Genomic DNA, 16,170 nt, shown 5'->3' on the forward strand with positions numbered 1-16,170 from the left:
ATGGGGAAAAGGGGCTGGACGGAACCAAAGCAAAGAAAGTAAATCTCAAAGCCCCCCCCTCTCCTATCTTACCTGCCTACCCACTACTTACCTAATTTAGCACCACCTGGTGCCCTAACCAAAATACAAGGGGTGGTCCGCCCAGGTCTTACCTAGTGTGTCTAGACAGCGAATATGCTACGGGTATATGTATGCCCGCGGGCCTCTTGCCTAAACACTCCCAAGGTGCCTTCCCCTTTCCCCCTGGGAACAAATGAAACAGAATATTAAACAATTTTAAACAAACTAAGAAACAAAAGGATGTCAAATAAGCTCTATCTGAGCAACAAACTCACAGAACATACCACTTTCCAACAAAATCAACCTCTATCACAATCAACCTCTATCACAATCAACCTCTATCACAATCAACCTCTATCACAATCAACCTCTATCACAATCAACCTCTATCACAATCAACCTCTATCACAATCAATCAATCAATCAATCAATCAATCAATCAATCAATCAATCAATCAATCTCAGCAATCCCTACCTCCAGCAAAATCTCTACCTCCAAAAAGAAGAGATCCCCCCCCTGAACAGAACACTGGCTTTTATATAGTGTCAGAAGGAATGGGTAATTGGAGACAGCTGCGTCTTGACGAGGGGGCGGGGTCAGCTCTCCAATTAGCCCTGGAGTCGACCAATCAGCTGCTTGAGGGATTTCAGGAAGCCATTTCCTAAAATAAACACATGCAAATACACAAACTACAACACATAATCTGGGGAACGTAACAATATTCTACCAGAGAGAGAGAGAGAGAGGTAGTAACATATTCTACCAGAGAGAGAGAGAGAGCGAGAGAGAGAGAGACAGTAACATATTCTACCAGAGAGAGCGAGAGAGAGAGAGAGAGAGGTAGTAACATATTCTACCAGAGAGAGAGAGAGAGAGAGGTAGTAACATATTCTACCAGAGAGAGAGAGAGAGAGAGAGAGAGAGAGGTAGTAACATATTCTACCAGAGAGAGAGAGAGAGAGAGAGACAGTAACATGTTCTACCAGAGAGAGAGAGAGAGAGAGAGGTAGTAACATATTCTACCAGAGAGAGAGAGAGAGAGAGACAGTAACATGTTCTACCAGAGAGAGAGAGAGAGAGACAGTAACATGTTCTACCAGAGAGAGAGCGAGAGAGACAGTAACATGTTCTACCAGAGAGAGAGAGAGAGAGAGGTAGTAACATATTCTACCAGACAGAGAGGGAGAGAGAGAGAGAGGGAGAGGTAATAACCTACATGCATCAAGAAAGGGGCAACTAGTGAAGAACAACCACCATTGTAAATACAACCTAGATTTGTGTTTATTCGTTGTTACTTTTGAACTTTAGTTATTTGCACATCATTGCAACACTGTATGTATTCATTATATGACATTTTAAACTTCTTCATTATTTTGGAACTTTTGGTAAGTGTAATGTTTATTGTACTTTTTTTGTTGTTGTTTATTTCACCTTTTTTTATTATCTATTTCACTTGCTTTGGCAATGTTAACATATGTTTCCCATGCCACTAAAGCTCTTAGGGATGGTGCCAGGAAACCTGGAGGCAACCTGGCACCAACCCTACGGTGAAGCATGGTGGTGGCAGCATCATGCTGTGGAGATGTCTTTCAGTGTCAGGGACTGGGAGACTAGTCAGGATCGAGGGAAAGATGAATGGAGAAAAGTACAGAAAGATCCTTGATGAAAACCTGCTCCAGAGCACTCAGGACCTCAGACTGGGGAGAAGGTTCCCCTTCCAACAGGACAACGACCCTAAGCACACAGCCAAGACAACACAGAAGTGTCTTCGGGACAAGTCTCTGAATGTCCTTGAGTGGCCCAGCCAGGGCACGGACTTGAACCAAATCGAACATCTCTGGAGAGACCTGAAAATAGCTGTGCAGCAACGCTCCCCATCCAACCTGACAGAGCTTGAGAGAATATGCAGAGAAGAATGGGAGAAACTCCCCAAGTGCAGATATACCAAGCTTGTAGCGTCATACCCAAGAAGACTCGAGGCTGTAATTGCTGCTAAAAGGTACTTCAACAAAGTACTGAGTAAAGGGTCTGAATACTTATGTAAATGTGATATTTCCGGGGGGTTTTGCAAACATTTTTAAAAACCTGTTTTTGCTTCGTCATTATGGGGTAATGTGGGTAGACTGGTGAGGATTTTTTAAAATCCATTTTTGAATAAGGCGGTAACGTAACAAAATGTGGAAAAAGTCAAGGGGTCTGAATACTTTCTGAATGCACTGTACAATACAGAAAGGCAGAATTTATAGTCCAATATATACATATGTTTTGGGGAAGGGGGGATTGGGGGGGAAGTGTTTAAAGTGTGCAGTACTTAGCAAAGATAATAAGAGGGAGAGACGGAGGAGAGAGATTGGGGAGAAGTGAGAGAGCAAGAGAGAGAGGAAAAGACAAGGGGAGAGAGCTGTTCAGAGTGTGGCGAATTCCCTCTCACACATCTGGCCTGGGGAAACAGTGCTTGCTGTGTGTGTGTGTGTGTGTGTGTGTGTGTGTGTGTGTGTGTGTGTGTGTGTGTGTGTGTGTGTGTGTGTGTGTGTGTGTGTGTGTGTGTGTGTGTGTGTGTGTGTGTGTGTGTGTGTGTGTGTGTGTGTGTGTCTGACTGACTGACTGACTGACTGTGGGAAAGAACGTTCCACAGCGTTCCGGATAATTCAACACACAGACGGACTCTCTCTGTCCGCTCCCAGCTCTGCCTGTCTGTGACTGGATAGTTTCAGGGCCGCTCTGGGCTTTATCCCTGTCTGTCATTGGGTGTTTAACATCAAACTCCTCACTTCCTGCTGTTGGCTTCACAGTAGACTCACAGGCTTCCAAGTGGTCAATATGTGTGCAGTAGACTCAACAGACCAGGTAGGGGTTTGGGAAGTCAATGGGAGAGTTGAAAATTGATTCCTTAGTTGTTCATTTTCTCAAAATCTAAAAGGCATGACCTAGATTTGAGTCAAACCTTTTATATTTTTGTCCAAAACAACTTAATATTGTGTCACTTCAGCATGACACAACCATTAGGGTGATGACGTGTTGCTGAGCATAAGCTTAGCTAGACAACGTCGACATGACATCACCTACAAGCGTGATTGTATATTTGTATCGTAGAAGCAGTTTCTGGACTTTTTGTATATTCTCTTTGGTTGACTCGCTTCTGAGAGACAGAACAGAAACTTAGGCAACCCTTGGCAACCTGACTGTACATTTTAGTAATTTAGCAGACACTCTTATCCAGAGCAACATACAATTAGACCCTTCATCTTAAGATAGATCACAGTCATTGTAAGTACACCTTTTCCCCAATAAAGTAGCTACCAGCAAAGTCTAGTAAGGGGAGTGTTATTTTAGTCTTTGTCTCAGCCTCCAGTATTTATGCTGCAGTAGTTTATGTGTTGTGGGGCTAGGGTAAGTTTGTTATATCTGAAGTAATTCTCCTGTCCTATTCTGTGTCCTGTGTGAATTTAAGTGTGCTCTCTCTAATTCTCTCTTTCTCTCTTTCTTTCTCTCTCTCGGAGGACCTGAGCCCTAGGACCATGCCTCAGGACTACCTGACCTGATGACTCCTTGCTGTCCCCAGTCCACCTGGCCGTGCTGCTCCTCCAGTTTCAACTGTTCTGCCTTATTATTATTGGACCATGCTGGTCACTTATGAACATTTGAACTTCTTGGCCATGTTCTGTTATAATCTCCACCCGGCACAGCCAGAAGAGGACTGGCCACCCCACATAGCCTGGTTCCTCTCTAGGTTTCTTCCTAGGTTTTGGCCTTTCTAGGGAGTTTTTGCCAGCCACCGTGCTTCTACACCTGCATTGCTTGCTGTTTGGGGTTTTAGGCTGGGTTTCTGTACAGCACTTTGAGATATCAGCTGATGTACGAAGGGCTATATATATAAATTTGATTTGATTTGATTTGAAGAGGTAGGGTTTCAGATGTTTTCAGAAAGATGGGCCGGGACTCTGCTGTCCTAGATTCAGAGGGAAGCTGGTTCCATCATTGGGGTGCCAGGACAGAGAAGAGCAGCAGCTGGCACAGCACAGAGCAGCACGTCTTGCTTTTCATTATAATCAGAGGGCTAATATTAATACAATGCAGTCAGTCTCTCTTGGCTACGAGTTGAGGAAAGACTGACTGCATCACTTCTTGTTTTTATAAGAAACAATGTGTTGGAAATTCCAAATTGTTTGGATAGTCAACTTACACACAGCACTGACACACACACTTACCCCACCAGACATGCCACCAGGGATATTTTAACAGTCCCCAGGTCCAGAACAAATTCAAGGAAACATACATTGTTATACGGAGCCATGAGCGCATGAAACTCCCTTCCATCTTATAAAGCACAAGTGAACCGCAAACCTGGTTTCAAAAAACAAATAAAGCAACACCTCATGGCACAACGCCTCTCCCATTCTGACATACTTGTTGTGTGTCTGTACTGACATGTATGTGGAACTGATAGATGCACACACACACACACTACATGTTCATGTTTTTTAAATGTATGTAAAGTATTTTGTTCGTAATGTATTTTTGGTTATATGTTGGACCCCAGTAAGACTAGCTGTCGTCGTTGGCGTCGACTAATGGGGATGCTAATAAATCAAATCAAAAAAGCTTGGACTGGGATGCGTGGGAGCTGCCCTCCTGTAGGGGTGGGAGGGCCAAAAGACCAGAGGTGGCAGGACGGAGTGCTCGGGCCGGGGTGCAGGGTTTGAGCATAGCTTGAAGGTATTTTGTTATTTTATTAGGATCCCCATTAGCTGTTGCAAAATCAGCAGCACTCTTCCTGGAGTCCACACAAAACATGAACCTGCAGGAGCGGCTCACTGCTTTGATGACATCATACAGCACATTAACAGACAATAACAGCTCAAAGACAGAACTACATGAGAGGGGGGCAGTTCTTCTTGCTGCTCCATAGGCAAGTACCATGGTCTTGTAGTGGATGTGAGCTTGTGGCATGTGCGGAGGAGTGGGTTGACATTGGAGAATTTGGGAAGGTTGAAAACAAGGCGGGTTGCAGCGTTCTGGATAAGTTGAAGGGGTTTGATGGCACACGTGGGGAGCCCAGCCAACAGCGAGTTGCAGTGGTCCAGACAGGAGAGGACAAGTTCCTGGATTAGGACCTGCGCCACTTCCTGTGTGAGGTAGGGTCGTACTCTATGGATGTTGTAGAGCTTGAACCTGCAGGAGCGGCTCACTGCTTTGATGTTGGCAGAGAACGACAGGGTGTTGTCCAGGGTCACGCGGCTTACACCAAGGTTCTTTACACTTTGGGAGGGGGACTCTGTGGAGTTGTCAGCCGTGATGGAGAGGTCTTTGAGCGGGCAGGCCTTCCCCAAGTGGAAGAGCAGAACTGTCTTGTCGAGGATGAGGTGGTGGGCCGATATCCAAGCTGAGATATATGACAGGCACACAGAGATGTGTGTCGCCACCTGGGTGTAAGAAGGGAGGAAGAAGGAAAGTAGTTGAGTGTCATCCGCATAGAAATGATAGTAGAGTCCATGTGAGGATATGACAGAGCTGAGTGACTTGGTGTATAGAGAGAAGAGAAGAGGGCCTAGAACTGAGCCCTGGGGAACACCAGTAGTGAGAGTATGTGGTGCAGATACAGATCCTCTCCACGTCACCTGGTAGGAGTGACCTGCCAGGTAGGGTGCAATCCAAGAGTGTGCAGAGCCTGAAACGCCCAGCCCTGAGAGGGTGGAGAGGAGGATCTGATAGTCCATGGTGTCGAAGGCAGTAGATAGATCTAGGAGGATGAGAACAGAGGAGAGAGAGTCAGCTTTGGCAGTACGGTGAGCCCCCTGTGACACAAAGAAGAGCAGTCTCGGTTGAGTGACCCGTCTGGAAGCTTGACTGGTTAGGGTCAAGAAGATTGATCTGAGAGAGATAGTGAGACAGTTGGTCAGACACAGCACATCAGACTCTGAACTAGTAGACCTTCACACAGTGTACAAAACATTAAGAACACCATTTACCATCCATTTCTGTCTACAAATCAATATTTGTTTGGAGGATAGAAGCAATATGGCCACCGTTTCAATATTAGGAAGGTATTCCTAATGTTTGGTATAGTCAGTGTATAGGCTAATACTAATAACAGGACCAGCGATCTGTCATTCAGTCAGCTTTATCAGACCACAAGACCCTAAGGACCATAACACACACACAAACCTGATTATCTACTCACACCACACCACACCACACCAACCAACCACACACGCATAATCAACCACATAAAATATAGATTTGGGGAGATTTGTAGTGAATGTCAAGATGAACATGAACATGTTGAATTAAATTACAGTATGACAGGATTATCCAATCAAAATCAGAATATTAGATCTGGAAGTTCAACTCTCAGAGTGCTGTCATGTGCCTGCCTTGGCCCGGGTCCAGAGGGAGGGAAGGAGGGAGGGACTTCCTAATAATTCCTTGTTTACAAATAGTCTCGGACATGGTTCCTAAATGAGAATCTACCCAGGGGTGTTTCATATGGTGAAGCGTTCCGAATGTTACAGACAGATATGTAGTTTATAGTGCTGAAGGGACCTTGTTTTTTGATGAACTATATATTTCTATGAGCAGTCTATTCTATAATGTTGGCCTCCTGACGCTCCAGGATGTCTCTCTGTTATCCCTCTAATCAAGCAGCCCTTCATGTCTATGGCTCCCCTCTCTGAACACCAGATTGATCAAAACCAACCCACATTGCAGAAATGCTAAATAGCACCTGAGAGATGACAATGAGCCAAAACAAAGACTCAAGTCCCATGGTAGTGTTGCACAGTGTGTCGCGGCGCCATCTAGGATACAAATAAAGTACTGCAGCTGGAGGAAAATATCAGTCCATTATGTTTTTTAAGCTCTATATGTTACCTGTGGAAGCTATTAATTCACACACAAACGCACACACACACACACACACACACACACACAAGCTGCTTACCATCACATATGTCACACAGCCAGCACGCGGGAACTCACAGACTCACAGACACTCTAAGGCAGAGACACGTGCTGAGCACTCATAAACACAGACAAGCATGTATGATGCAAAGTAGTGCACACTCTCAGACACACACACACACACACCTAGTCAACACCACATCAGGTAGGTCTTACAAAAACATTCTCACTTCAGCCAACAGCTAGAGGAAGGCAAACTAAATACTGTAGGCTACTTAAAGGCATGGCCTGACTCAAACTGGAATTAAAGGTTCTCACGGCTGGGATGTTAACACACATAAACTCTCTCACACACACACACACACACACACACACAGAAAGACAAGCAAAAACACACACACACAGACAGACACACAGTCAGTGCATATCTGGCTTCTTTTGGACAGCCACTTGCTGAACCACAGAATGTTAAATAAACCAGCAGAGGAATTCCACTAAGTCAACACAGCCTGGGGATGAGTGCTCAGTGTGTGTGTGCGTGTGTGTGTGTGTGTGTGTGTGTGTGTGTGTGTGTGTGTGTGTGTGTGTGTGTGTGTGTGTGTGTGTGTGTGTGTGTGTGTGTGTGTGTGTGTGTGTGTGTGTGTGTGTGTGTGTGTGTGTAGAACTGAGAACAGAAATGTGCCTGTAGGGCAGTGAGGTAAACACACACACAAGCTCTGTTTAGATTCTACCTCTCTCACACTTTCTCTCTCTCTCTCTCTCTCTTTCTCTCTCTCTCACACACACACTCACAAACACACACACACAAACATGACTGCCTCTGTTTAGATCATACCTGCCCATGGAATGCTCAGAATCCCACGGCCATGGCAACAGAACACCCCGTCTGTAAATCTCTGTTTAACACACTCACACACACACACACACACACACAAATAAGTGATTTCAGAATGGAATGTGTGTCAATGCCCAGTGAAAACTGTTTCACAGCCCAGTGTTCTGAATTCAATATTGAGTGTTTCACTGTACGTATTCACCATGGAGAGGTCATAATAAATAGAAAAACAACATTTTAAGTCCGAGTTAGGGCCGATCAAAAGTATACTGAGCAACACTGCCCTAACTTCACCGATATAGCCTATGCTAGCTGGACTGCTGTGAGATTCAAAGCCTGCAGTGCACACCCTGGGTTCCCAGGACCATGATATATTTATATTTATGCATATTTATTCAGAGACTGAAAAAGCCAATAGTGGTGCTTTGTGCCACAGACAGACTTGATTTGTGCCCGTGATGATTAGCGACACTTACTAACTTTGAGCACTAGATGGCGGTACATAGCAACGAATGCTGTGGCAAAAAGACAGTGACGTCTATAGCGTCAACAGATTGTCCTGTCTGAGAAAAAGAAACAATACAACACATTCTCACAACTTATTTACAGATGAGTAACTGCATTTATTCGAACATGAATGGCAATCTATGAATATGAAATTATATCGAAAGCTGTTCGCCTTGTTTTTATGTCGTTTGTGTACAATATATAAAATAAAAACTTTAACCAGTAGCAGGACGTGACGTAGTATTAGACGAAGGTAACGTCTTAGATACTTTACTTCCGGGTTGCACATGCGTTTACAGTAGGATGCGTAGTATCTCAGTAAATTAACACAATATTCAAGGGGTTAGAACAAATTACAGTGGTAATATGGGCAAATTAAATGTTGTAGTTTTGAGGTATCTGTCCAGAGATGACTTCCGTGTCCTCACAGCGGTAAGTATCCTGTTAACGTTTTTATATTTTAATAATGCCCTCGGGCCGTGGTGGCCAGTAATAGTGTGTACTGTACATCGTGCCCCACTCAAGCAGTTCTATGGCCATCAATCGTTACTTATTACGGTGTTGTTGGTCGTATTGGTTTGTAACTGTGACTGTTGCTCCCTGCAGGTTGAGATGGGGATGAAAAACCATGAGGTAGTTCCAGTCAGCCTCATATCCTCCATCGCCAGCCTGCGTCACGGAGGCTGCAACAAAATCCTCAGAGAGCTCGTTAAGCACAAAATAGTGGCCTACGAGCGTACTAAGAGTAAGAACACTTACAATGCTTCGTTTAAACAGGTTCACCCTGAAATCAGTTTGCCACATATTTCCATTCCTTAAAACCTGAGTCTCTCACCACAGTATATGCATTATGGTTGGAATCTACAGGCCCCATATGAATTGTGTGTGTGTTTTTCCAGTGGTACATGGCTACCGTCTGAACTATGGGGGCTATGACTACCTGGCTTTGAAGACGTTCTGCTCTAGAGAAATACTCCTTTCTGTCGGGAACCAGATGGGAGTTGGGAAAGAGTCAGGTAAGAACTGACCAGAAACACACACACTCGGGTAAGTACTAACCATCCACCCTGTCTCTCCAGCACACACATAGGTAACATACCTCACACACAAACACACAATGAAGGTTACATATGTAACCACGGTTATGTGAGCTATATGGATCTGTGGTTACATATGTAACCTTCGTTATGTTTCACTATATTGGATTACTCACAAAATATTTATATACCTGTACCAGATTTAGTCGATGCTAGAGGGACCTGGCCAGCCAGCGGTGAAGTCCCAACGCGGGACCGAGACGCAGGGGCCATCAATGTGGAAGGGGGGTCCCGGCACAGTCCCCAGAAGGGGAGGCGACGCAGAGGGAGGTTCCACATTTACCCGATTAGTACCTAGCAAAGGTGCAAGAGGAAGCCCAGCTGGCCGCAGCACAGATGTCAGCGAGGGCACTCCTCTCAGTAGGACCCAGGACGCAGCCACACGTTGTGTTGAATGTGCCACCACAGATCCCAGCACTGGCCTGCCAGCAAGGCGGTATGCTGTTGTAATCGTGTCCACGATCCAGTGAGAGAGCCTCTGCTTTGATAGCCCCGCCCCCAGGACTCTCACCATAGCAGACAAAGAGCTGGTCTGTTGTTCTCACTGACCGTGTCCGCTCCACAAAGGCATCCAGTTCCCACACAGGGCACAGCATGCTGGAGGGACCCCCACTCCGGGGGGTCGTAAGCAGACAGGATAAAGTGATGTTCACATGCCTGTCTGACAGAACCTTCGGGAGGAATGAAGAGTTGGGACGGAGATATATATACTCCTCCCACCGGGGTCCATCCGGTAGCACTCAGAACTTACTGAACGAGCATGAAAAGCTGCCAAGACCACATCCAGATCCCAGCTCGTCATTGAGCGGGTCCTAGCTGGACGCAGGCGACGAACCCCCTTCATAAACCTGGAGACTAAGGAATGGCACTCCACTGGCCTGTCCACATGGCAGGTAGATATAGCAGCCAAATACCCACTCAGTGTAGAGACTGCATGTATTGGAGGATATACTGTGCCCCGCATGGCTCGGGCACAACCTCAATACCAGTACACCAAGAGCAGAACAACTATGCCGCGGTTGTAACCAGCGCCCTTGCGCTCTGCATGGTGTTCATTACACCCTCCTGCAGTCCTAACATGGACCATTGGTGCCGTTCAGTGGCCAAGCCCACAGACTGAGGCGGTGCGGTCTCGAATGCCACAGAGTTCCCTGGTCTCGGGCAGTTGCCAAGGTGTCCCAGACACAGAGTTGTAGTGCCAGCTGCTCCAGGCTGCAAACAGCCAGTGAGTATACTTCCATGCAAGATATTACACTTACCAGTGAAATTCAGGAAGTTTGTACCTCAAACCATATGGACGCGTGCCGAGAAAATGAGAGAGCACGTGTGTCGTGGCCATGGGGTCTATATATAGGGGCGGACCCCAGCTATGACATGGGTGTACATGGGAGTAAATCTGTAAATCTACACCTCGGATGTATCCCTCCGCCGCGGAGTGATACCAATATATCGGAGTGATCCAATTTAGTGAAACAACTCCGGCTTAATGGTAATGTTGGATTTGAGTCTGAGTAGAATCGAGTGTCTGTTCTAGAGGTAAGTGGTTTGTATATTGTGTGGTGTTCATCCTGTAGATATCTACATCGTGGCCAGTCCAGAGGGGGAGCAGTATGCGCTGAAGCTCCACAGGCTGGGGAGGACCTCCTTCAGGAACCTGAAGAACAAGAGAGACTACCACAAACACAGGAAGAACATGTCCTGGCTTTACCTCTCACGCCTCTCAGCCATGAAGGAGTACGCCTACATGAAGGTACTTGGCACCGGCTTGCTTCTTCTGAAAACAAGACTCAGCCCTACTGTGAAGGGTGTACGGTGAAGTCCTGGTGACCATAGATATGTTATTCAGCTGCTGGTGACATTGTGTGTCTGACAGCTTTATGTCTCTCCTCTCAGGCCCTGTACGAACGAGGGTTTCCTGTCCCTAAGCCCATTGACTATAACAGACACGCTGTGGTTATGGAGCTCATCAATGGATACCCACTGTTAGTAAAATACACACACCCTTTCTCTTTCTCTGCCCAGCTTTCTCTCTCCCATTTGTTTCTCTTTACGTACCTGCTTCGCTCTTTTTCTTTTGACACACCTCTTTGTCTTTCTCTCGATCTTTCTGTCTCGCTTTCATCTCACGTGTGCCATTCTAGCCCTCTGATTGGCTGTTCTGTTTGTGGTCTGACTGATTGACAGCTGTCAGGTGCGTGAGCTGGAAGACCCGTCCTCCATGTACAATGATGTCATGGAGCTGATAGTGAAGCTGGCCAATCATGGCCTGATCCACGGGGACTTCAATGAGTTTAACCTGATGCTGGACGACCACGATCACGTGACCATGATCGACTTCCCCCAAATGGTGTCTACCACACACTTCAATGCAGAGTGGTGAGTCACACACACACTCATACCGTGTCACTGATGAGAACTGCACATGGTGAAAAGCACACCACACACACTCAAATACATAGCTAGAGAAACTTTCCTGTCTTGTCTACAGGTATTTTGACCGGGATGTCAAATGTATACGAGATTTCTTTGCCAAAAGATACAATTATGAGAGTGAGCTGTACCCAACCTTCAAAGACATCAGGTAATTCAGCATGTTTCCTATTATCTCTACCAGTGGGGCATTTGTCATGAGGGGAGGTAGGTGAGGGGAGGGAGGTGGTGGTGGTGGTGGGCGGGGAGGTGGTGGTGGTGGGCGGGGAGGTGGTGGTGGTGGGGGGGAGGTAGTGTGGTGGTGGGCGGGGAGGTAGTGTGGTGGTGGGGAGGGAGGTAGTGTGGTGGGTGGGGAGGGAGGTAGTGTGGTGGGTGGGGGGAGGGAGGTAGTGTGGTGGGTGGGGAGGGAGGTAGTGTGGTGGGTGGGGAGGGAGGTAGTGTGGTGGGTGGGGAGGGAGGTAGTGTGGTGGGTGGGGAGGGAGGTAGTGTGGTGGGTGGGGAGGGAGGTAGTGTGGTGGGTGGGGAGGGAGGTAGTGTGGTGGGTGGGGAGGGAGGTGGTGGTGGGCGGGGAGGTAGTGTGGTGGGGGGGGCGAGGTGGTAGTGTGGTGGGGGGCGAGGTGGTGATGGGGAGGGAGGTAGTATGGTGTGGTGATGGGGAGGGCGGTGGTGGTGGGGAGGGCGGTGGTGGTGGGGGAGGGAGGTAGTGTGGTGGTGGGGGGGGGTAGTGGTGGGGGGGGTAGTGTGGTGGTGGTGGGGGAGGGAGGTAGTGTGGTGGTGGGGGAGGGAGGTGGTGGGTGGAGAAGGCGGGAGGTGGTGGTGGTGGTGGGCGGGGAGGTAGTGTGGTGGTGGGGAGGGAGGAAATATGGTGGGGGGGCGAGGTGGTGATGGGGAGGGAGGTAGTATGGTGTGGTGGTGGGGAGGTAGTGTTGTGGTGGTGGGGAGGGAGGTAGTGTTGTGGTGGTGGGGAGGTAGTGTTGTGGTGGTGGGGAGGTAGTGTTGTGGTGGTGGGGGAGGGAGGTGGTGGTGGTGGTGGAGGGGAGGGAGGTAGTGTGGGGGAGGTAGTGTGGTGTTGGGGAGGGGGAGGTGGTGTGGTGGTGGGGAGGGAGGAAATATGGTGGGGGCGAGGTGGTGATGGGGAGGGAGGTAGTATGGTGAGGTAGTGGTGTGGTGGTGGGGAGGTAGTGTTGTGGTGGTGGGGAGGGAGGTAGTGTTGTGGTGGAGGGAGGTAGTGTGGTGGTGGTGGAGGGGAGGGAGGTAGTGTGGTGGTGGTGGAGGGAGGGAGGTAGTGGTGGTGGGTGGGGAGGGAGGTAGTGTGGTGGGTGGGGTGGGGAGGGGGAGGTAGTGTGGTGGCGGGTAGGGAGGGTGGTGGTGGGTAGGGAGGGAGGTAGTGTGGTGGTGGGTAGGGAGGGAGGTAGTGTGGTGGCGGGTAGGGAGGGTGGTGGTGGGTAGGGAGGGAGGGTGGTGGTGGGTAGGGAGGGAGGGAGGTAGTGTGGTGGTGGATAGGGAGGGAGGTAGTGTGGTGGGTGGGTAGGGAGGGAGGTAGTGTGGTGGGTGGGGAGGGAGGGAGGTAGTGTGGTGGCGGGTAGGGAGGGAGGGAGGGAGGTAGTGTGGTGGCGGGTAGGGAGGGTGGTGGTGGGGAGGGAGGGAGGTAGTGTGGTGGTGGGTAGGGAGGGAGGGAGGTAGTGTGGTGGGTAGGGAGGGAGTGTGGTGGTGGCGGGTGGGGAGGGAGGTAGTGTGGTGGTGGCGGGTGGGGAGGGAGGTAGTGTGGTGGTGGCGGGTGAGGAGGGAGGTAGTGTGGTGGCGGGTGGGGAGGGAGGTAGTGTGGTGGCGGGTGGGGAGGGAGGGAGGGAGGTAGTGTGGTGGTGGGTAGGAGGGAGGTAGTGTGGTGGCGGGTAGGAGGGAGGTAGTGTGGTGGTGGGTAGGGAGGGAGGGGGTAGTGTGGTGGTGGGTAGGGAGGGAGGGGGTAGTGTGGTGGTGGGTAGGGAGGGAGGGAGGTAGGTAGTGTGGTGGTGGGTAGGGAGGGAGTGTGGTGGTGGCGGGTGGGGAGGGAGTGTGGTGGTGGCGGGTGGGGAGGGAGGTAGTGTGGTGGTGGCGGGTGGGGAGGGAGGTAGTGTGGTGGTGGGTAGGGAGGGAGGGAGGTAGTGTGGTGGTGGGTAGGGAGGGAGGGAGGTAGTGTGGTGGCGGGTAGGAGGGAGGTAGTGTGGTGGTGGGTAGGGAGGGAGGGAGGGAGGTAGTGTGGTGGTGGGTAGGGAGGGAGGGAGGTAGTGTGGTGGTGGGTAGGGAGGGAGGGAGGTAGTGTGGTGGCGGGTAGGAGGGAGGTAGTGTGGTGGTGGCGGGTGGGGAGGGAGGTAGTGTGGTGGCGGGTGGGGGGAGGGAGGTAGTGTGGTGGCGGGTAGGAGGGAGGTAGTGTGGTGGCGGGTAGGGAGGGAGGGAGGTAGTGTGGTGGTGGGTAGGGAGGGAGGGAGGTAGGTAGTGTGGTGGTGGGTAGGGAGGGAGTGTGGTGGTGGCGGGTGGGGAGGGAGGGAGGGAGTGTGGTGGTGGCGGGTGGGGAGGGAGGTAGTGTGGTGGTGGCGGGTGGGGAGGGAGGTAGTGTGGTGGCGGGTGGGGAGGAGGTAGTGTGGTGGCGGGTGGGGAGGGAGGTAGTGTGGTGGCGGGTGGGGAGGGAGGTAGTGTGGTGGTGGTGGGGGAGGGAGGTAGTGTGGTGGTGGTGGTGGGGAGGGAGGTAGTGTGGTGGTGGCGGGTGGGGAGGGAGGTAGTGTGGTGTTGGCGGGTTGGGAGGGTGGTGGTGGGGAGGGAGGGAGGTAGTGTGGTGGTGGCGGGTGGGGAGGGAGGTAGTGTGGTGTTGGCGGGTTGGGAGGGAGGTGGTGGTGGTGGGTAGGGAGGGAGGGAGGTAGTGTGGTGGTGGGTAGGGAGGGAGGGAGGTAGTGTGGTGGGTAGGGAGGGAGGGAGGTAGTGTGGTGGTGGTGGGTAGGGAGGGAGGTAGTGTGGTGGGTAGGGAGGGAGGTAGTGTGTGGTGGGTAGGGAGGGAGGTAGTGTGTGGTGGGTAGGGTGGGAGGTAGTGTGTGAATGTGACTCAACCTGTGTTTGTCCTCTAGACGTTCCGTTTCTCTGGATGTTGAGATCTCAGCCAGCGGCTTCACCAAAGACTTTGAGAGAGACGCAGCATTGCTTGATCCTAAAGGACCAGATGGAGAGGAGGAGGAGGATGAGGGAGAGGAGGATGAAGGAGAGGAAGAGGAGGATATGGAGAATACAATGGACATGGAGGAGTATAGGCATGCTATATTGGAACTGGAGGGGCTCAAAGTCAGTGACACAGAGATACACACTGAGACGGGAAACAAGGATGGAGAGAGAGACCCAGGGAGAGGGGGAGGAGAACAGAGAGAGACTGATCCAGAGGCTGTGATGGGTGGTCTTGGTGAAGAGAGGGAAAAGGAGGAAGAGGATGTGTGTCCTGAGCTGGTCGACCTCTCCTCCTCCAACAGAGAATTCAAACCTTTCAGGTACAGATCACACGCACCTCCGCGTCTCTTCACACACACACACCACCGTGTCTCTTCACACACACACACCCCCGTGTCTCTTCACACACACACACCCCGTGTCTCTTCACACACACACACCCCCGTGTCTCTTCACACACACACACCCCGTGTCTCTTCACACACACACCCCGTGTCTCTTCACACACACACACCCCCGTGTCTCTTCACACACACACACCCCGTGTCTCTTCACACACACACACCCCGTGTCTCTTCACACACACACACCCCCATGTCTCTTCACACACACACACCCCCGTGTCTCTTCACACACACACACACCACCGCGTGTCTTCACACACACACACACCTCCGCGTCTCTTCACACACACACCTGCGTCTCTTCACATACACACACACCTGCGTCTCTTCACACACACACCCCGTGTCTCTTCACACACACACACACACACACACACACACCCCCGTGTCTCTTCACACACACACACACCCCCTTGTCTCTTCACACACACACACACACACCTCCGTGTCTCTTCACACACACACACACACACCTCCGTGTCTCTTCACACACACGCACACACACCCCGTGTCTCTTCACAAACACACACACCTCCGTGTCTCTTCACACACACACACCTCCGTGTCTCTTCACACACACACACACCTCCGTGTCTCTTCACACACACACACACCTCCGTGTCTCTTCACACACACACACACACCTCCGTGTCTCGTCACACACACACACCTCCGTGTCTCTTCACACACACACACATCTCCGTGTCTCTTCACACACACACACATCTCCGTGTCTCTTCACACACACAC

At 50.2% G+C, this 16,170-nt stretch overlaps 1 protein-coding gene and 1 pseudogene across 1 annotated transcript in view; one reads left to right on the plus strand and one right to left on the minus strand.

The window, feature by feature from the left end:
* Window positions 1–6,037, minus strand: part of LOC121847857 — a 34,803-nt pseudogene extending 28,766 nt beyond the window's left edge.
* Window positions 6,038–8,555: 2,518 nt separating this feature from the next.
* riok2 (RIO kinase 2 (yeast)) overlaps window positions 8,556–16,170 on the plus strand; it is a 33,840-nt gene continuing 26,225 nt past the window's right edge. The window contains exons 1-8 of the mRNA XM_042331498.1: window positions 8,556–8,735; window positions 8,910–9,048; window positions 9,203–9,319; window positions 10,975–11,150; window positions 11,294–11,382; window positions 11,585–11,776; window positions 11,889–11,981; window positions 14,926–15,336. Coding sequence (XP_042187432.1) covers window positions 8,670–8,735; window positions 8,910–9,048; window positions 9,203–9,319; window positions 10,975–11,150; window positions 11,294–11,382; window positions 11,585–11,776; window positions 11,889–11,981; window positions 14,926–15,336 — 1,283 coding nt within the window. The 5' untranslated portion in view covers window positions 8,556–8,669. The remainder of the gene's footprint in view (window positions 8,736–8,909; window positions 9,049–9,202; window positions 9,320–10,974; window positions 11,151–11,293; window positions 11,383–11,584; window positions 11,777–11,888; window positions 11,982–14,925; window positions 15,337–16,170) is intronic.

The sequence above is a fragment of the Oncorhynchus tshawytscha genome, linkage group LG12 (assembly GCF_018296145.1).
Source record: "Oncorhynchus tshawytscha isolate Ot180627B linkage group LG12, Otsh_v2.0, whole genome shotgun sequence".
NCBI lineage: Eukaryota > Metazoa > Chordata > Actinopteri > Salmoniformes > Salmonidae > Oncorhynchus > Oncorhynchus tshawytscha.